Source organism: Phymastichus coffea, unplaced genomic scaffold, assembly GCF_024137745.1.
Source record: "Phymastichus coffea isolate CEN01 unplaced genomic scaffold, Cenicafe_Pcof_1.1 PCOF00052, whole genome shotgun sequence".
In the NCBI taxonomy this organism is placed as follows: Eukaryota; Metazoa; Arthropoda; class Insecta; order Hymenoptera; family Eulophidae; genus Phymastichus; species Phymastichus coffea.
Window position 1 is genome coordinate 1,491,525 of NW_026706863.1, and position 17,085 is coordinate 1,508,609.

At 30.4% G+C, this 17,085-nt stretch overlaps 2 protein-coding genes across 3 annotated transcripts; one reads left to right on the forward strand and one right to left on the reverse strand.

Annotated features, from left to right (window-relative positions):
• Positions 1-1,950: 1,950 nt before the first annotated feature.
• Positions 1,951-6,856, reverse strand: LOC131665496 (P protein-like). Its single transcript, XM_058937396.1, has 16 exons — positions 6,560-6,856; positions 6,358-6,426; positions 6,161-6,281; positions 6,007-6,079; positions 5,737-5,924; positions 5,573-5,676; positions 5,336-5,492; positions 5,189-5,260; positions 4,986-5,117; positions 4,665-4,919; positions 4,400-4,534; positions 4,133-4,327; positions 3,822-4,055; positions 3,390-3,648; positions 2,833-2,926; positions 1,951-2,278 (listed from the first exon to the last, which is right to left on the reverse strand). Exons 1-16 carry the CDS (start codon positions 6,778-6,780, stop codon positions 2,191-2,193), a joined length of 2,397 nt encoding a protein of 798 aa, XP_058793379.1. The 5' UTR covers positions 6,781-6,856; the 3' UTR covers positions 1,951-2,190.
• A 2,206-nt stretch (positions 6,857-9,062) lies between these two features.
• On the forward strand, positions 9,063-15,534 carry LOC131665530 (P protein-like). Of its 2 annotated transcripts, XM_058937453.1 has the most exons (17): positions 9,063-9,152; positions 9,232-9,426; positions 11,774-11,842; positions 11,939-12,044; positions 12,102-12,174; positions 12,653-12,831; positions 12,943-13,046; positions 13,169-13,328; positions 13,406-13,477; positions 13,547-13,678; positions 13,754-14,008; positions 14,080-14,217; positions 14,275-14,469; positions 14,555-14,788; positions 14,876-15,134; positions 15,202-15,295; positions 15,389-15,534. In XM_058937453.1, the coding sequence occupies exons 2-17, from the start codon at positions 9,308-9,310 to the stop codon at positions 15,474-15,476; spliced, it is 2,277 nt and encodes a 758-aa protein (XP_058793436.1). In that variant the 5' UTR covers positions 9,063-9,152; positions 9,232-9,307; the 3' UTR covers positions 15,477-15,534. The 2 variants fall into 2 exon arrangements, with proteins under 2 accessions (XP_058793436.1, XP_058793435.1); XM_058937452.1 differs by having other exon boundaries at positions 9,146-9,426.
• Positions 15,535-17,085: the final 1,551 nt, after the last annotated feature.

Genomic DNA, 17,085 nt, shown 5'->3' on the forward strand with positions numbered 1-17,085 from the left:
TAAGAAATAAAATTCAAATATCATATATTTATGTTTGATAAAATTATTGTGCATTATAACAGGTAAAATTCAAATATTAAAAAAATTTAACTACATAGGGTTTTGATGTTGAAATAATTAAGTGAAATGTGTTTTAATCTTTTTATGAAAGGATAATATATACTTACGATCAGATAAGCATTAATATACATTTGTACGTGATGTAAATATTGCGTATTTTAGTACTTCAGTAAAAAAGTAAAATAAAGCGATATAAAAATATTTTATGCATACTGCAGCACATTATGCATTCTAATTTTTTGTAAATAACATCGATTTTTCTTATAAGGCAAAATTTGTCACTTTAAAATATCGTTTCATATAATGCCGGTTCATCGTTTCATATAAAATATCGTTTCATATAAATAATGAATTCGACAAAGATCATTCAAAGTAATCAATAATACAAAATCAAGACAATCCAAATATAAATACACAATGTTAAATATACTTTGGAATGTAAAAAAACAATCGGCATTATATCATAAACTAGGAAGATGCGCATGACGATATTGAACTGGTATTTTCGGCAGGGCAGACTTTTTTGTAAGATAGTAATCAGAAAATGTACATCTACTCACACGAAAAGTAACCAATGCGGCTGTCTAGTGCATTCTCGATAAAAACCTTCAAGAGCCTTGGCCGGATTTTTGATATGAAAATTTTTCGCGACATCATAGAAACAAAACCAGAATTCGTCGCAATTGCGTGAGTACGTGATTGCGCGCAATCCGGATTCGTGCGCGCTCAGCACATAGCACACATCGTGGAAATCAGAGAGTGAGAGTGGAGCTGTTTTGTAATACTCGTTTGGTTATCCTTTGCTTTACCATTGTTTTGTACTCTTATTTAAGAGTCGTTTTATTAATTAAAAGTTTTTCTTCTCTTTCTCGCGTGGGGGCAGAGCTCCTTCAGAATTGAGTTTGTTTGCACATAAATGTTTTTTTATAAATTCGTGAAAACAATCATAAAGAGGAATCAGCTGATGCAGTGGTTTCGAGAGCTACAGTATATGTCTAATTACGTGAGTAAAAGTGTATTTTCTAGAGCAGAAATTCTCTTCACTTCTACAAAGTGAGATTTTGCTCTTAATTAAGTCACTCAAGTCGAGATGTGGTTCAAGAAACTACGTGACGATGAAAACACAAATCTAATATAACGATTATACATTTTTTGTTCTTTACAGTAATATTTTCGATTAACTAAAATATTTAATATATTTAAATTTTGTGATAGCTTTTTATATTTTAGCTATTATTAAAATAATCATATTGACAGATATCATTTTCGAGAAATAATAATTGTAAAAAGTTTGGCAAGAATATATCATATAAAACGATAAGTACTTAACATATTTTATGAATAATGACAAATATGATAAACCAAAGATCTTAAAGGGGTATATAAAAAGTCATTTTCAATCTCTTCATTATAAAGATTAAAGGTATAAAAAATACCAAATGCTTTTTCTGACGTTAATTTCTTACGCTGACTAGTTTCTAACTACGCTTACGCTAATCTAATAAGCTATAATCATAACGTTTCACGCATTTTACATACTTTTAAGATCACTCATTTTTGATTCGGTCAGAACAGACGATACAATGATCGCTTTGACGTTCACAAATATCTTTTTTTTTTCATAGTACAGTCAAACTTACACGGGATAATGAGACAGAATTTTCCACGCGGAGTTTTGCAGAAGTTTATGTCGCCTTGCCCTCGCGACGGAGGTTGCTGCTTGTTACGCCTAATTATAGATGTAAACAATAATTACAAAGATTCCAACACGACTTAGACACGAATTAATCAAGACATTTTTGCAATAAGTTAACGCTTTGTGGGTCATTGTCAACTAATAAATATCAATCTCAAGTCGGCACTTGTTTTGTTCTTAGAACACGTTATTTATTACTCTTTAGTATACGAACAATATACAAAATCAACCTCACATATATTACAAAAAATATACTTTACAAGTATAAAACATAAGACAACATATATATAATATACAGAAGAATTCGTTCGATTATATGTTTTCATACACTTATAATTAAGAGTAGTTTTTTCTTTGATGACTTACATTCAAAATCTGTAAATAAGGCAAAATTTTCCCCTGAAAAAATTTTACTATTTTTATCACAGATTATCTTAGCTATTCCAATCGAAAACGACGTGAGCAATCATCAGATAAATCGTTATGGTGAACGTGCTGCTTAATAACACTGGGAATCCGACCCTAAAAAGAGACATTCATAAATTTTAGATTCTGCGGAAATCTTTATTAGCAATAAATTTGCGCGATAGCTTTCTTTCTACTGATAAAAAATATGAATATTATTAGAAAAGTCGTTGACATTTCTTAAATTCCATTTGTAAATTATTCTTTAAATTATTCTTGGAAGAAAAATGTCTATTCCATCGATGAAAGTAAATTTGTAAACAAAAATGTTTGCACTCACCGTAGAAGAATATTTCAAATAGATCCATAAAAATTTAATGTTTAATTCTAAATTTTTATTACTGTTTTGTATTATTTTGTGATTTTTATTATTTATTAATTATTTACTCTTATATATCGTTATTTTGCAATAATAATGAATGTTAATTCATTCACCAAATCACATAACAACTGGAAAATAGGTCACTCAGCATCATACGAAAAAAAAGTTTCCCCGACTCTGGCAATGGCGATGAGCGTTAGTCGGACATAATAATCATACATCATCCCGAGTGGAAACGGCACAACGATAAATCTCTAAATAAAAAAAATAGAATGAATTACGAACTCACTTAAAAAACTGCATGAACGTGAAACGATAGCCATGTTGTTCAGCAACTCCAGCGCACACGACATTGGCGGTCGCTCCAATCAAAGTCCCATTCCCTGTGAACAATGCACCCGTTCATACGACAACATCAAATCCACTGTCAACGCCTTGTGTATCACGTTTCTTTTCACGAAAAAAAGTTTGTTACACACGCTTACTTATCCATCGGTATACAACAAGCTTACAAATTATGTTTTTCACTAGTTTTTTGCGAGTATTTGATAATTACACACTATATGGAAGGTTAGACTAGATATTTAAATTGTGCTTTGTCCTTATTACTAATTTTTGAAGAGGTATAATTTGATTTTTTTTCTTGCATAAAGCCTTGAAATGACATTGGATTAATTTTTATCATTACTAGAAAATTAAAATTTTGCTGAATAAATATCAATAAAAATACTATATTACTCTATACGTGATAAAACACGTATTCATTAGCAATTATAAAAAGGGATAATTTTTCAATGAATAGTTTGATTATTTCGTTAAGATTCAACAACAAAACATTGCAGTTACCTCCCATGCAAGCACCTAAACATAGTGCCCAAACCAACGGTTGTAGGGGTAGTTGTAGATTAGGATTTTCTGCTAATCCAGTAGCTATTCTTATCATCATTGTAGTCAAAGGCACATTATCAACAAAAGCTCCAGCCAACGCACTAACCCACAGCAAAAGTAAAATGGCGACCGCCAATCGGGACTCTTCATTCACCGACATGATCACCGTTTCAGTCTTTTTGCCGATCCAGGAAATTACGCCAAGTTTTGTCAAAGCCTAAAATTCATGTCTTTTTTATCTAAATGATATTTCAGAAGGTCAAATAATCGAAAGCAACCAAACTGTCTACAGTAAACATTTTGAAACATAAATTTATCGATAAGCTATTAAAAAATTATCGAAGTCAACAAGTTATTCGGAAGAAAAAAGATCCCTGTTCTTAATCATACCTCCATCAGAACGAAGAGAGAAGCAAAAAATAACAAAGTGCTCCACTCGACACGAGCCATCAGACCATCGAGATCTTCGCTATCTGCCAGAATGAGGAGGAGCAAGATGCATAAAAATGCTGTCCAACCCAAGGTCAAATTAAAATATGGCCAACTGTGTAAAAAGAACAGCATGATTACGAGAATCATGGAAAAGCCTGATTTTGCCAACAGCCATTTGTTCCTTATTGGGTACTAAATTTAAAAGACAACATTTTTTTTAATTTTTCATTAAATATGTACAAAGTTTCACAGATAAAGCTTATACTCACTTTTTCTTGAAGCTCTTCTAATGTTGTTTTATATTGTTCCATCAATACACTACCAGTTATCAATTTTTGTTTCAACTGTAATAACAATCGTTTAACTTTTTTCATCAGAGTTTGCCTTACAACGTTTTCGTCGTTACTGTAACTGGATAAACTAGCAGCTGCTCTCTGCCAAATAGCGATTTCATGTCTCAGTTCCTGCAGAAAAGTCAGTGTAAATTAATAAACTTCCTCCTATCAATGTAAAAGAAAATCTAATTTTCACAATACCTGGACGTCTGGAGGCTCAGTAAATCGTAAAACGTCTAACTTCCGAAAAATAATTCGGAAATGAATATAAACTACCATTAATACTATCGCAACACCGATACCCATATGTAAGGTAAAAGTTCCAAATCCAATACCCTAGAAAAAAAAACAAACAAGATCGCGTGAAAAATAAAATTTTCCAATAATTCATTCACATTGGCTACTGAAAATAGTCCAATTATCACATAGCCTCAAACAAAACGAGCGATCGCGCCTGAATACCTACGGCATTAACAACTGCGCGGTTAGAGGCAACAATGACATTCGGGGGATCTCCAATGGGAGTAGTAGCACCGCCAATATTAGAAAATATGACCATAGCGGTGAGCACAAGTACAGGATTCAGTTGCATCACTTCGCAAAGTCTTATCGACACTGGTGTCATTAATAACACTGTAGTCACGTTGTCCAGGAACGACGATATTATCGCTGTGAAAAAGCACAGTGTGCTAACTAATGGCCATACTTTACCAGCGGTTATCTGTTAAAAATAATTTTGTTTTAATCCATTTGAATATTTTATCGAAAGATACATGTTAATATTCACCTTATAAGCGTAAACAGATAAATAATCAAATACACCTGTATCGGCAACAATAGCTACAAGGATCATCATTGAAAAAAGTAGTAGAAGAGTGTCGACGTCGACCCACATTATGATATCGCCCATAGTTGGTTTCTGCAAAAATACATTGTAATATCCAAATTTTGTTTAGGTAAATACAAAATGACCAAAGAAAATAATTTTACTTCGTTCAATGCAGCTAATATAGCGAGAGTCAATGTTGAAGCCAGCATAGCTGCAAGGGTTCGGTGGATAATCTGTTTGTGATAAAAAAACAATTATAAGTATAGTACGATATGAATAAAAGAACGATTTTTTTTATTTTATAGTACTTCGAATACGATGAGAATGTAAAGACCGATCAAGACTAAAGCCCCATAAAGAGTTCCATCTTCGAGACTCATTGGAGATAAATCGTACGACACGTATAGGGGTATCGTCGCATTCAAATTTGTCTTCAAATTTAGTACTATTAGTCGATGATTCAATCTGCGATAAATTAAACTTTTTTAATTTAGTTATTATATATTTTAATTTTTATTGATATAAAAAAATACAAGGCTATATACTCATGCGGTACGTGAATGTCGAAAACTTTCTTACGTCGCTGACTGGGAATCACATCAAGAAATTCAATGGGCAACAAAGGCAGAGTCCAGATTTCCGATATGTTCTATAAAAAGTACTTGTAAAATCACTCGTTATATTTTTCCATGGCACACTCTTATTTTACCTTAGCCAATCCTATATCACGTAACGATTTATTGCGAGTATTAGACAGTTCCGGTAATAATTCTAGCCATGCTGATAATCTGAACTTTGACATGGTCGTGTTGACTTCTTTGTTTACATTGATCAATAGCGCGCTTTCGATCGATACGCTCACTCTACTGTGGTAATTACCATCGATGAGTGTAAAATCTAAGCAGTACGGTTAAAGAAACCATTCCGAAATTACAAAACAGTACGCATGTCTTGATAAATCTATTTTTCCAAAGGATACTTTTTACTTCATTCCTTGGCACTGATAATTGATGCGGAGTCATAACTTTTTCTCTCGTAATCAATAATGTCAGCTGGCAAAAGAAGAATTATATATTGAGACATTTTTACGCGAATCTATATTATTGTATGAAAAATTGATTTTCATAACTTACAAAACAAATTATCCAACAACTAACTAGCAACGAAAGTTTTATGTATCGCGCGATAGGACCTAATTTTCTCTCGTGAGAATTCATTTTGTCGTTTGGATCTTGGGCGTCGTCCTCTTTTCCACTATAACAATTTATTCTCATTAGTCGAATTTACCATATGCGAAACGCACCGTAAGTTCGTGTGAACTAAAGCTTACTCTTCGGGTATGAGCTGATGTTTCAACGACAAATTCACAACCAAACAGTCTTGTCGAGGAAGCGAGGATCTTTAAGGAAAGAACAAATATCATCTTTATAAAAATAATAAGGGTTTGCTTAATCTCTATTTGCAATAACCTATGAAACAATTAATTTCTGACTATAATCGAATCTATACCGTGAATAAACAATCACACTCACATCCCCTGCACTCTCTCGTATTCTTTTTGAAAAACAGCCAAGCTGGGATCTAAACGAATAGCTTCCGGGAGTTGTCCCCAAACACGTAAAACTTCATCAGAGATGTTTCCGATAACAACAGACGAGCTTGCTAGTGAATTTGTGCTCAGACGTGCATTTTTTCGCAAAAAATGCGGAGTTAACAAAGAACCGTCATCATCACTTGAGTTACCACTGGTCATTTTGCGCTTGTTTCTCTTTTCACAACAGACTAAATAAAGTTATGATATATACCTTACGTACAAATCTACATGTACTTTCAAAGAGATTCTAGCCACGACTGCCTTGGTCGAAGCATGATTTAAAATCGCTGAGGTTGTATTGTTTTGATATTGTAGACACTCAACATTATAATAAACTGTGAAAATCTCCGTTTAACTAGATTTTTCTAGAAATATCAGTGATTGAATTTTCGCATGCCATGCATAAAATAAGTAAATCCAACTTATAAAAATTACTTTTTTGTTTTCAATTGAATATCGGGTATTATGAATGAAATAAACATCCGTATTTGCAAAGGGTATACAATATCTTTTGCTCAATAAATATTTTAAAAATTCATTTAAGAAAAATCAATTGAAGTATGTTAAAGAATGAAATTTATATAATAGAATTAATTGATTTTTAATAGTTAGGTAACAAACAGATGAGTAGCCATTCATACTGTCAGCACCACTGTTACAGTTAGGAAATTTATTGCCCTACAAGGCATCTTTCGCCGTCTTTGTAACAATATGTAATAAAAACTTCCCTTATTATCAGAGTTGTATCCAATTATTAATTCTTATACCTATAAAAATACTCACAGATTAGTGGTACGATATCATCTGCAAAAGGAACGAAGAAATAAATTTGTTATTTCAAAAGTAACATCCCACAAACAAGATGATCATTGAAAATTCTGTTAATTAAAAGAGCAATAAATTGATAAATGTAATGAATATTAAAAAGTACGCTGTAATTCTCTTGCCGTGAAAAGTTATTTTTAAATATTGTAATCATTTTCAATATTTGACATAAAAACCATGAAATATATTTTTCTATAAGTATCAATAACAAGTCGTCAGGCTAAAATTATACTGCAACCTCGATTGTAAAAATCGTACGCAAAAAGCCGATATGTTTCAATAAAATAATTACTCTGCCAGTTGAGGGAAAATTTTCATTGTTAATAAAAAAACAAGAAGCCTTAAATCGATAAGTTGTGGTTATATCGTAATAAGTAAAGATGAAATCGCGATTCATAATAAAAGAATCGAGGGTAAATTTTACCCATCGATTGTTAAGCTTATCATTAAGTTCTATGAAGTTGAATAGAAAAAGTGGTGTGTTCAGCAAACTACCCTGAAATGTATTCTGTCTCTACTCCGACTACGATTTTTATAAAAAAATTCTTTTAAACATATAACATTGTATAATCAGTTTTTAAAAATAATTTTTTAAATAAGTAGGAATAGTCACGAGAATATTAGAACATTGCCAATAATTTGTCAACAACAAAATGAAAGAAAAACGTGGTATTTGAAAGGATACCATATCACTTTCTGTATTGGAAAATTTATATTTCTATTAATTTCCCTTATAACCGTTTAAATTGCAGAACGATATAATTTACAGTAGCTCGCATCCTTTTGCTTGGATTTTGAATGCTCCTGACAAACTTCAACCTCTCATTACTGCAAAGCAGATAACTGAAAAACTAGAAAAACTTTCATGGTTAGAGCTACTGCTACAAAAAAGGAAAAAATATAATTAAGATCATCGTTTTTAATCACTATATATTAGCTAAACAAGTTCATTCTATCTAATATTAAACTGCAAGAACAGTGGAATAATTAAATGACTATCTTTCTAACAAGAACATCACAGAAGTCACAATTTTATTGAAATTTATTATAATTAATCAATTTATCGACTAATGAGTATATCAAACCTTTAATTAAAAACAGGAGAAGTAATTTTTGAGTATCTCAATTACCATTTCCGATCTAATTATAATTAGTAGTTATCGTTAATAAATTTATTACTAGGCTTGATTTTACGGCAATTTGAGCTGATTTCGTCCTTTTATTACGTCGAAATTATGCGGTTTTTATTTATTAGATTTACTAGATTATATATATTTTAAAATATTAGTATGTTTTGTATCATATATCAATAAAATTAAGAAAGCTTCATGATAAAAAATTTGCATACGGTAAATTAGTTCATGTAAATTATAATTTATCGTACATAAATGGTGACGAGTCTCATTGTATTTCCATCTTAGTTCTGTGATGCACTCTAATCTCTTGTCGATAAAGAACGCATTTCCTCATACGTGAAATATCGGTCTTGTTCTGCTTTTCATTTTTCTACTCTACCGACGTTCCGTAAATTGTAATCAAATCGGACAATAGAACAGTGGCGCCGATTGGTAAGTTATCCTTCTCATAAACGGCACTAGCGCCACTCTGATTCAACGAAAGTTTCCATGGTCATTCTTAAACGAAAAAGAAATATATATATCTTGATTTCCATCGTCGTTTATCGCCAGTATAAGTCAAGATTGCAAGTAAGATACGCGCTTTACTTTTAGCAAAAATTTTCATTGGTTAAATCTTTAAGTTACACATGAATAACGATTCCGATAGTGGAACCATATGTTCCATTACTCCACAATGCTCGAAAAGGAAGTCACTTAATATCGCAACAGTTTCAATTTTGCCAATGGAAAATGGAAATCTCTCAGAGGATTTTTTGAAAATTTGGCTTCAACTGCCTATGGAAATTCAATCTGACTCAGACGTAGCTTTTGTGCAAAATCAATACAACCATACATCAACAAAGTATGTGTAACCAGTTTAATATTATCAATAAATAGATACGAATGATTGTTTTAAACTCCTACCTTTCTTCAGGAATGTTATCTTTATAGATGCTTTACATTCGTAAATCAGTTTTTTACTTATCATTTTAATTTTAAATTCGGAGATACTTTTTAATACTAAATTTAATATTTTATTATCTTCTATTGAATAGTAAGTAGAAACAATCTTCAGATTTCAATTAATTGATGCATATTCTTCTGTTACCAATTGTGTCATCATAAAATAAAAACTCTTTTACTATTGGTTAAATACTTCATCAAAATATAAATTGCGTCATCAGTCAAGCGCGTGACTGTAAATCAATGAAAACAGAAATAAATTGAAATGTTGCCGTTAGAACTAAAGTTTTAAATTTGACACGAAGGTTTATATATGTAATGACAAATAGTAATAGATACAATTGAGCATTTTCAACAGTTGATATTTATTGATTATTTATTTGTTGACTTATACTACATTTAGGAAATCAATTTGCAAAAAATACATAAATAATTATTTAATCAATCTCCAATTATTTCCCAAAAATATTTAAGTAAAAAATATAACCTTCAGAAAATCTAATTAATAAAAATTATTGTATCAAAAGTTTCCAAAATAGGACATATAAATAATTATAAAAGTAAAATGCAATAACTTAAAAGTCCAATGTGCTATTTTTCATCTATTTAATTCAGTGCATCCAAGAAAACCGAACAAATGCAGTATAAGAAATACTATAGTTGCAAATTGTGTAGCTAGATATACAAAATTGTAGTCAGTCGGGTTTACCCTAATAATTCTCATGTTTCTACAAAACAGTGCTCTTAGTTATCTATTAATTAACAAGTCTTTAGAATGTTGTCATCTTATCCTATTGTAACGGTTTTAGTAGTTTGCAGAAATAAAGTTCTTCTTATAAAAATATAACTTACTATACATTTATTTCCATGTATATGAATAGTTTGTTAATTTATATATATATATATATATATATATATATATATATTTTATTTCCAGAAATGTATAACATTAAGTTTTTTACATTACCTCCCTCATACAATATCCCCATACATACAAAAACTTACAAAAATTTTTGCACAAATTACAAAAAAATTATAAAATTATAAAATTACAAAAATTACAAAAATTATTACAAGAATTACAAAAATTACTAAAATTACATAAATTACAAAAATTATAATAATTACAAAAATTTACTAAAGTTTTCATATAATGTATTTCATGCTTCATCCTCCATTGAATCCTCCTTCCTTGTATCTTCATTCTTCCGTTACCCTGCGACTTCCCTCTTCTTCTTTCTCCTGGTTATCCTTCCTTCCTTTTCCGCACCAGCTCCTCAAATTGCTTCGCGTATTCACAAATCCCTTTGTCAATCGGTCCCTTCAGAATCTTTTCCAGTCTCTCGATTAGAGCCTCCCCTCTACTGTCTCCCCTCCATTTGTCCACCGCTTCCAGCCAATCTTTCTTTACCTTCCTTCTCGCTTCTTGACATACCCAAATATGTTGAGGGTCTTCCTCTTCGTCTTTACATAGCCTACATCCCCTATCCTTAAACCCTTTTTCTCCCTCCAAGCTAATGCTTCCACATCTTATCCTTGCCCATTGCTCCTTCAGGTAGCCCGCAGTTCCCTTCTCCTGCCAATATTTTTCCTGTCCGATCGCTACCTTCCATGTTTTGTAGTATTTCCAGTACCCTGATTTATCAATCCTGTTCCAGTTGTTTTGCAATTCCTGTTCCGCCAATATTTTCACTGCCATCTCTAATCTGCCCAGCCATTCTTCGCTCCCCATGCCTCCCCATAACTGCTCCAACGTTACTCCATCTCCTACCGATCTCATCGCTTCTTCCCAACCCCTTCCCCATCTTGTAGGTTCTCTGTTGCTTATGGCCCTTAATTCTTCTCTCAAGCAAATCTTAGGTAGTCTATTCTCTTTCATTCCCATTATCCTCCCCACCCTCTTTAGCGTCTTCAGCCTTAGGCTTTCTATTCCCAACTCCATTCTCCATATGTAGTTAGAAGTGTTCCTAATTATCCCTAAGATCATCTTTCCTATTTTCGCTTGAATCCTTTCCATTACTTCTTGCTGATCCCAACCCCATATTTCCGCTCCGTATAAGCCCCCTGATTTTCTCATGACTTTCATCAGATGGAGTCTCTTCTTTATAGAGCTTAGTCTTGCCCTTTTCATGATCCCCCATGCGGCATCTAAAGCTTTTCTTGCCTTTTTCGCCATGTATTATATAGATATATATCAAAGTTTCTCAGTTTTATTAAGATTAGTAATAAAATGTATAATTGAAAAGTATTCCAGATACAGATCCTGAAAACATTAACCGTCTTACGACAGATTTATTTGAGCAAATACTTAATGAGTAAGTAATTGATACATTACTGTTATTAATATCGTCGTAGTATAATATTAGACGATATTTTAATTATTTTTGTAATTTCCAATTTTCAAACATAAGCAATCAACAATTTGAGAATAAACAAACCTCAAAAAGAAAGAAATGTCGAATTTTTTTCCGAAGCCTGAAAGATTCATTACTAATTCTTTGTTGGATAGCATTTTTTGTAAGTATATGCAGTAAAATTAAAATTTTTAATCAATTACATTTTGTAATTTTCTAGGTTCCTTTATTAATTACAAAAAATAATGATGAAAATCTTCGACAAATAATCGTTGATAACAATAATATAATAAGTATCCTTTAAAAAAATATATTTGCCACAATTCCTAGCAGTTTCGACTCATTAACTGTGCTAATATTATATTTTCGAAATTTTTTTATTCATGAAAAAAATTATATTCATAATAATTATCTATATTAAATAAATACATATATTATTTATGTGTATGTCTATAAATTATATTTGGTATATTAGTATATTATATTATAATATACATAATTAATTATGTTTCTGCGAAGTTAGTGGGTTATAATTTGCATTTTTTAGAAATATTCTACTTATATTACAAAGATTTTAGGAAATTTTTCTCATTAATTCTATTGAAATTGAACTAGCATCTATATTTTTTTATAATAGACCAAAAATCCTCTTTGAAAATACCTCATTTAATTTCAAATAAAAATAATTCATCTTTTTTTTTCTTTTCTTATAAAATTTGTTAATTATAAAGTAATCAATGAATATTGAGAAAATTTTCCTGAAAGTTGCAGACTTAACACTTATGAAAAGCATTAGTAGTGACAGAATTGGTGTAACGATTGAAGGTTCATTATTTGCAAATGAACACAGGAATATCAATAATAGTTTATCTGAATATTATCTGACCGTTTGGATCGAAGCATTAGAATCAACACATTTTAGAAATGATTTATTTGACAACGGAATTAAAGTAATTTAATTTGTAATTTATAATTCAATTTCTGGAGTAATTTGAAATTTTTAGATAATAATATTCTTATTAATACGAAATTTTTTATGAGCTTATCATTCATGTTAACAGAACTTATCAACAACATGGACTATACCGCTTGTATCGTTTCACCCGGAAACGATTCCACCGTTACAAAAAAAGACAAAAGTTTTTCTTCTGAATTTTCCAGAAAGGTCCAATATTTTATCTTAAATTTTTACCTTGAATTTTTGTTCTATCCCTTTTATTGCACATAATTATTATTATATCATTTCCAACAAAATGCCAATTAAATACTATATAACTTTAATTTTAGACTTCCAGATCATCACTTATTATCACTAAAATTCAAATCAAACGTCAATGTGTCGTTACCTTTTATAGTATCTTATAACGAATCTCCTATTGATACTGAAAATGGAGTATGGTACGGTGCTGCTTTATTGATTGGACTATATATACTAATAATATCTGAAGTATGATTAAGAATTATTATCCAAGTCCATAATTTTTTAATACAAATAAATTTATGATAAAAATTAATTCGTTTCAGGTCGTACACAAAACTATTGGTGCTATCTTAGCTTCAACAAGTTCATTAGCGGTTTTAGCTGCCCTTAAGCAAGTACGAAACATAATTCACACAATAAAGAAATAAGTTTTTATAAGATAATAATTGGATGAATGTCTGTAGAAAGCAACAATGATGGAAATTTTATCTTGGATCGATATTGACACTCTCTTGCTTCTTTTTTCTATGATGATGCTTGTTGCTGTTATATCAGAAACTGGAATTTTTGATTACTTGGCTGTATATGCTTATAAAGTACGTAAAATTCAAAATTTTATTTACAAAATTATTTAAAACGATTACTTTAATAAAAATTTAATTATATTTCAGATTACGAAGGGAGATGTTTGGTCCCTCCTCTGTACACTTTGTCTTTTTACAGCTATTACATCAGCTTTTCTTGATAACGTGACAATTATTTTATTACTGACACCAGTAACTATCCGACTTTGCGAAGTTATACAGTTGAATCCAGTTCCTATATTAACGACCATGGTAATATTTTCTAACATTGGAGGCGGCGCCACACCAGTTGGAGATCCCCCAAATGTTATCATCGCGTCAAACCACGATGTCATTAATGCGGTATACATTCAGGGACCTTCTTTTAAAGAAATCTGAATGTTTGTCACTAAATATTCATATGATGATTTCAGAATATTAATTTTGGAATTTTTACAGTACATATGAGTTTGGGTATGATTATAGTACTGTTTGTAATGTACGGACACTTTCGTTTTGTTTTTCGAAATATAGACGTTTTGCGTTCCAATACTGAACGACAAGATTTACAGGTACTTGAAGCTTAAATATAATTTTGTTTTCTCCGTGACAATAAATTTCTTTTCAAGGCATTACAACACAGGATTTCTATTTGGAAAGAAGCTGCTGATCGTCTACCTCGTAACAGTAGAGATGAAATTCTAGTGAATGGAAGTATAGTAAGAAAAATTAATTACCTCGAAGATGAATTAGCTCAAAAAACAGATCATACAATCAAAACACCAGATGACTTCGAATCTACATTAAAGGATTTACAGAAAAAGGTGAAGATTTTTGCCAACATTTTCAAACGATCAATACAAAATTTTTAGATAGCGATTATACGTATTATATCTGATTTTACCTTAGTATCCTATAAAAAAGAAGTGGTTATTGGCAAAATCAGGATTTTCCATTACTTTTGTCTTGGTCCTATTCTTCTTTCACAGTTTACCTCAATTTAACTTGTCGTTAGGCTGGACAGCATTTATGGGAGTTTTACTTCTTCTTGTTTTAGCGAATGATGAAGATTTTGATAATATATTAACAAAAGTTGAATGGGGTACATTGTTATTTTTTGCTGCGCTTTTCGTTATGATAGAGGTATGTATATAGTAATGACATTTCTTTAAGATACAAACTAATTATAACACCTTATGTTAATTTATGATTTTGTATATAATACAATAGGTACTATCCAAACTCGGTTTAATAGCTTGGATAGGCAAGCAGACTGAATTCGCGATTATGACTGTCAATGAAGAATACAGACTCACTGTTGGTATTTTACTAATCGTATGGATATCCGCAATTGCTGGAGCTTTATTCGATAATGTACCTCTAATAACAATGTTAATAAGAATTATCATTGGCTTATCAGAAAATCAAGATCTAAAAATACCTCTCCAACCTTTGATTTGGGCATTGGCTTTTGGTGCTTGTTTAGGAGGTAACTTGTTTTAGTTTAATCTGTAACTAATAAATTAATTGAAAAATCTAAGTTATATATTTTTAAGGAAATGGGACGTTAATTGGAGCGACTGCAAATGTTGTATGTGCCGGTGTAGCTGAACAGCATGGTTATCATCTAACATTTATGCAGTTTTTTAAGTGAGCTGCTATATTTTTATAGTATAGTCAAGCATTTCAAAAAGATTTTGGACATTTTTTAAATTAATTTCTTGAAAATAATTATTTTTTCAGGTTGGGATTTCCAGCCATGATTACGAGTAACCTAACCATAACTATTTATTTGATAGTATCACATGCTGTATTTGATTGGAACTACTAAAAGTACATGAAACTACTAAAAGTACATGACAACTACTAAAAATACATAAACTAAAAGTACAATACATATACAACACTAGATTGGAACTTTTTAATTCGACTCCGAATCATACTACGTTTTGTATATTACATAAAAATATAGAAGGCATATTTTTTAATAGTAGAAATATATAAATTAAAGTCGAATATTAGAGAATTTTATTTAAACCATAATGCTTATACTGTTACCGCATCTATATAGAATCTAATGTTGCATAGTTATTACTTTTGTTGACTTTATATTGCAAGCATCATCTTATTTCCTTTTATTTATAAATTATTTGACAGTAAAACTCTTTAAATGATATACATCAAATATATAAAAAAGATGTAATTTGGACCCATAAAAACAAACAAATATAAATTAATAACAGAAAAAATGGCAAATAACTATTGTGATTGGGAAACATCTTTTCGTTCTTGTAATTTTCAATAAATAAAAAATTGATACAATTGAATATTTTAACACAAATGTTTTCACACAATCCATTTTATAGGAATATAGAATTAATACTCTTTGCATATCAGCATCACTATTCACTATTATTATACAGTATTTAGTAAACGAATAATGGCTGAAATAAAATAAAATAAAAGGTATAAACAATCAAATTACTATACTGTCATGTTTTAACATAGATCCAACAACCATATTAAATCAAATTACGTGAATGTGGAGGTTATCATATCAATATTATGAATTAAAATATTGAAGTGATTAACATTATGTATTGAATATTTGTGAAAAACTAAGTTTTTAATTTACTTGAACGGATTCATAATACAATTACTTTTTAAATAACCAATTTATTATTTAACATTACTCATATGATAATTTGAAGTAATATACTAATTACTAAATTTTACAAATGAAATCAACTTTTCTTAAATCGTATGTACAGTTCTGACTAAAGCGTAATTATTAAAGTTAAATCAAATCTGTCTTGCATCAACTTCCTTATCTTTATGGATGATTAGTAAAATACATTTTGTATTTTTTTCAGTTCGAGTTATTATCCTTTGTATAAGTATCATTATAATGTACATAGACTTTATCGGTATCACCCGTCCAATAATGAGTCTGAACATAGTTGAAAATTGAATATGTAAAAAAGTACGAAGCCACAGATTTGAATCACTTTTATATGTTCTGCATGACTTGTTACCATTGCTTCATCACTTTCGAATCTTCTGATACTTGTGAAAATAATGCTAAAGTGTAAAATGTGCTTTAGCCCAGTTTTAAATGTGGCAATATATTTAATGGTTCTAACCGCACCTGTCTAAATTTATTATTTCTTTGCAGATTTTATGATTGCGAGTAATTGTAGTTTTTAATTTTTTATTTTTCACACCCAAACTTTTTCTTCTTTCTTATTATAGTAATGACTTTTCCGAATTATAATAATTGTAAAATTTTATGGTTTCCAGTTTGTTAAATTTCCAACGATGTATTCTTCAGATTCATGTTCAGTGGTACTGGAGATAAGAGGTCTGTCTTCAAATATAGTCTGGCGCCTAGAGCTGAGCAAACACATCGAAGCTAATATCTCAAAGACAAAAAGACTTTA

What these genes read in the sequence shown, in the direction of transcription:
- LOC131665530 (XM_058937452.1), top strand. Translation starts at nt 9,212, where the DNA reads ATGAATAACGATTCCGATAGTGGAACCATATGTTCCATTACTCCACAA. An exon ending in TACAACCATACATCAACAAA is followed by an intron (nt 9,427 to 11,773) that starts GTATGTGTAACC and finishes ATAATTGAAAAG; the next exon opens with TATTCCAGATACAGATCCTG. An exon ending in TGATAACAATAATATAATAA is followed by an intron (nt 12,175 to 12,652) that starts GTATCCTTTAAA and finishes TGAAAGTTGCAG; the next exon opens with ACTTAACACTTATGAAAAGC.
- LOC131665496 (XM_058937396.1), bottom strand. Translation starts at nt 6,780, where the DNA reads ATGACCAGTGGTAACTCAAGTGATGATGACGGTTCTTTGTTAACTCCG. An exon ending in TACGAGAGAGTGCAGGGGAT is followed by an intron (nt 6,427 to 6,559) that starts GTGAGTGTGATT and finishes CTTTCCTTAAAG; the next exon opens with ATCCTCGCTTCCTCGACAAG. An exon ending in CATCAGCTCATACCCGAAGA is followed by an intron (nt 6,282 to 6,357) that starts GTAAGCTTTAGT and finishes AAATTGTTATAG; the next exon opens with TGGAAAAGAGGACGACGCCC.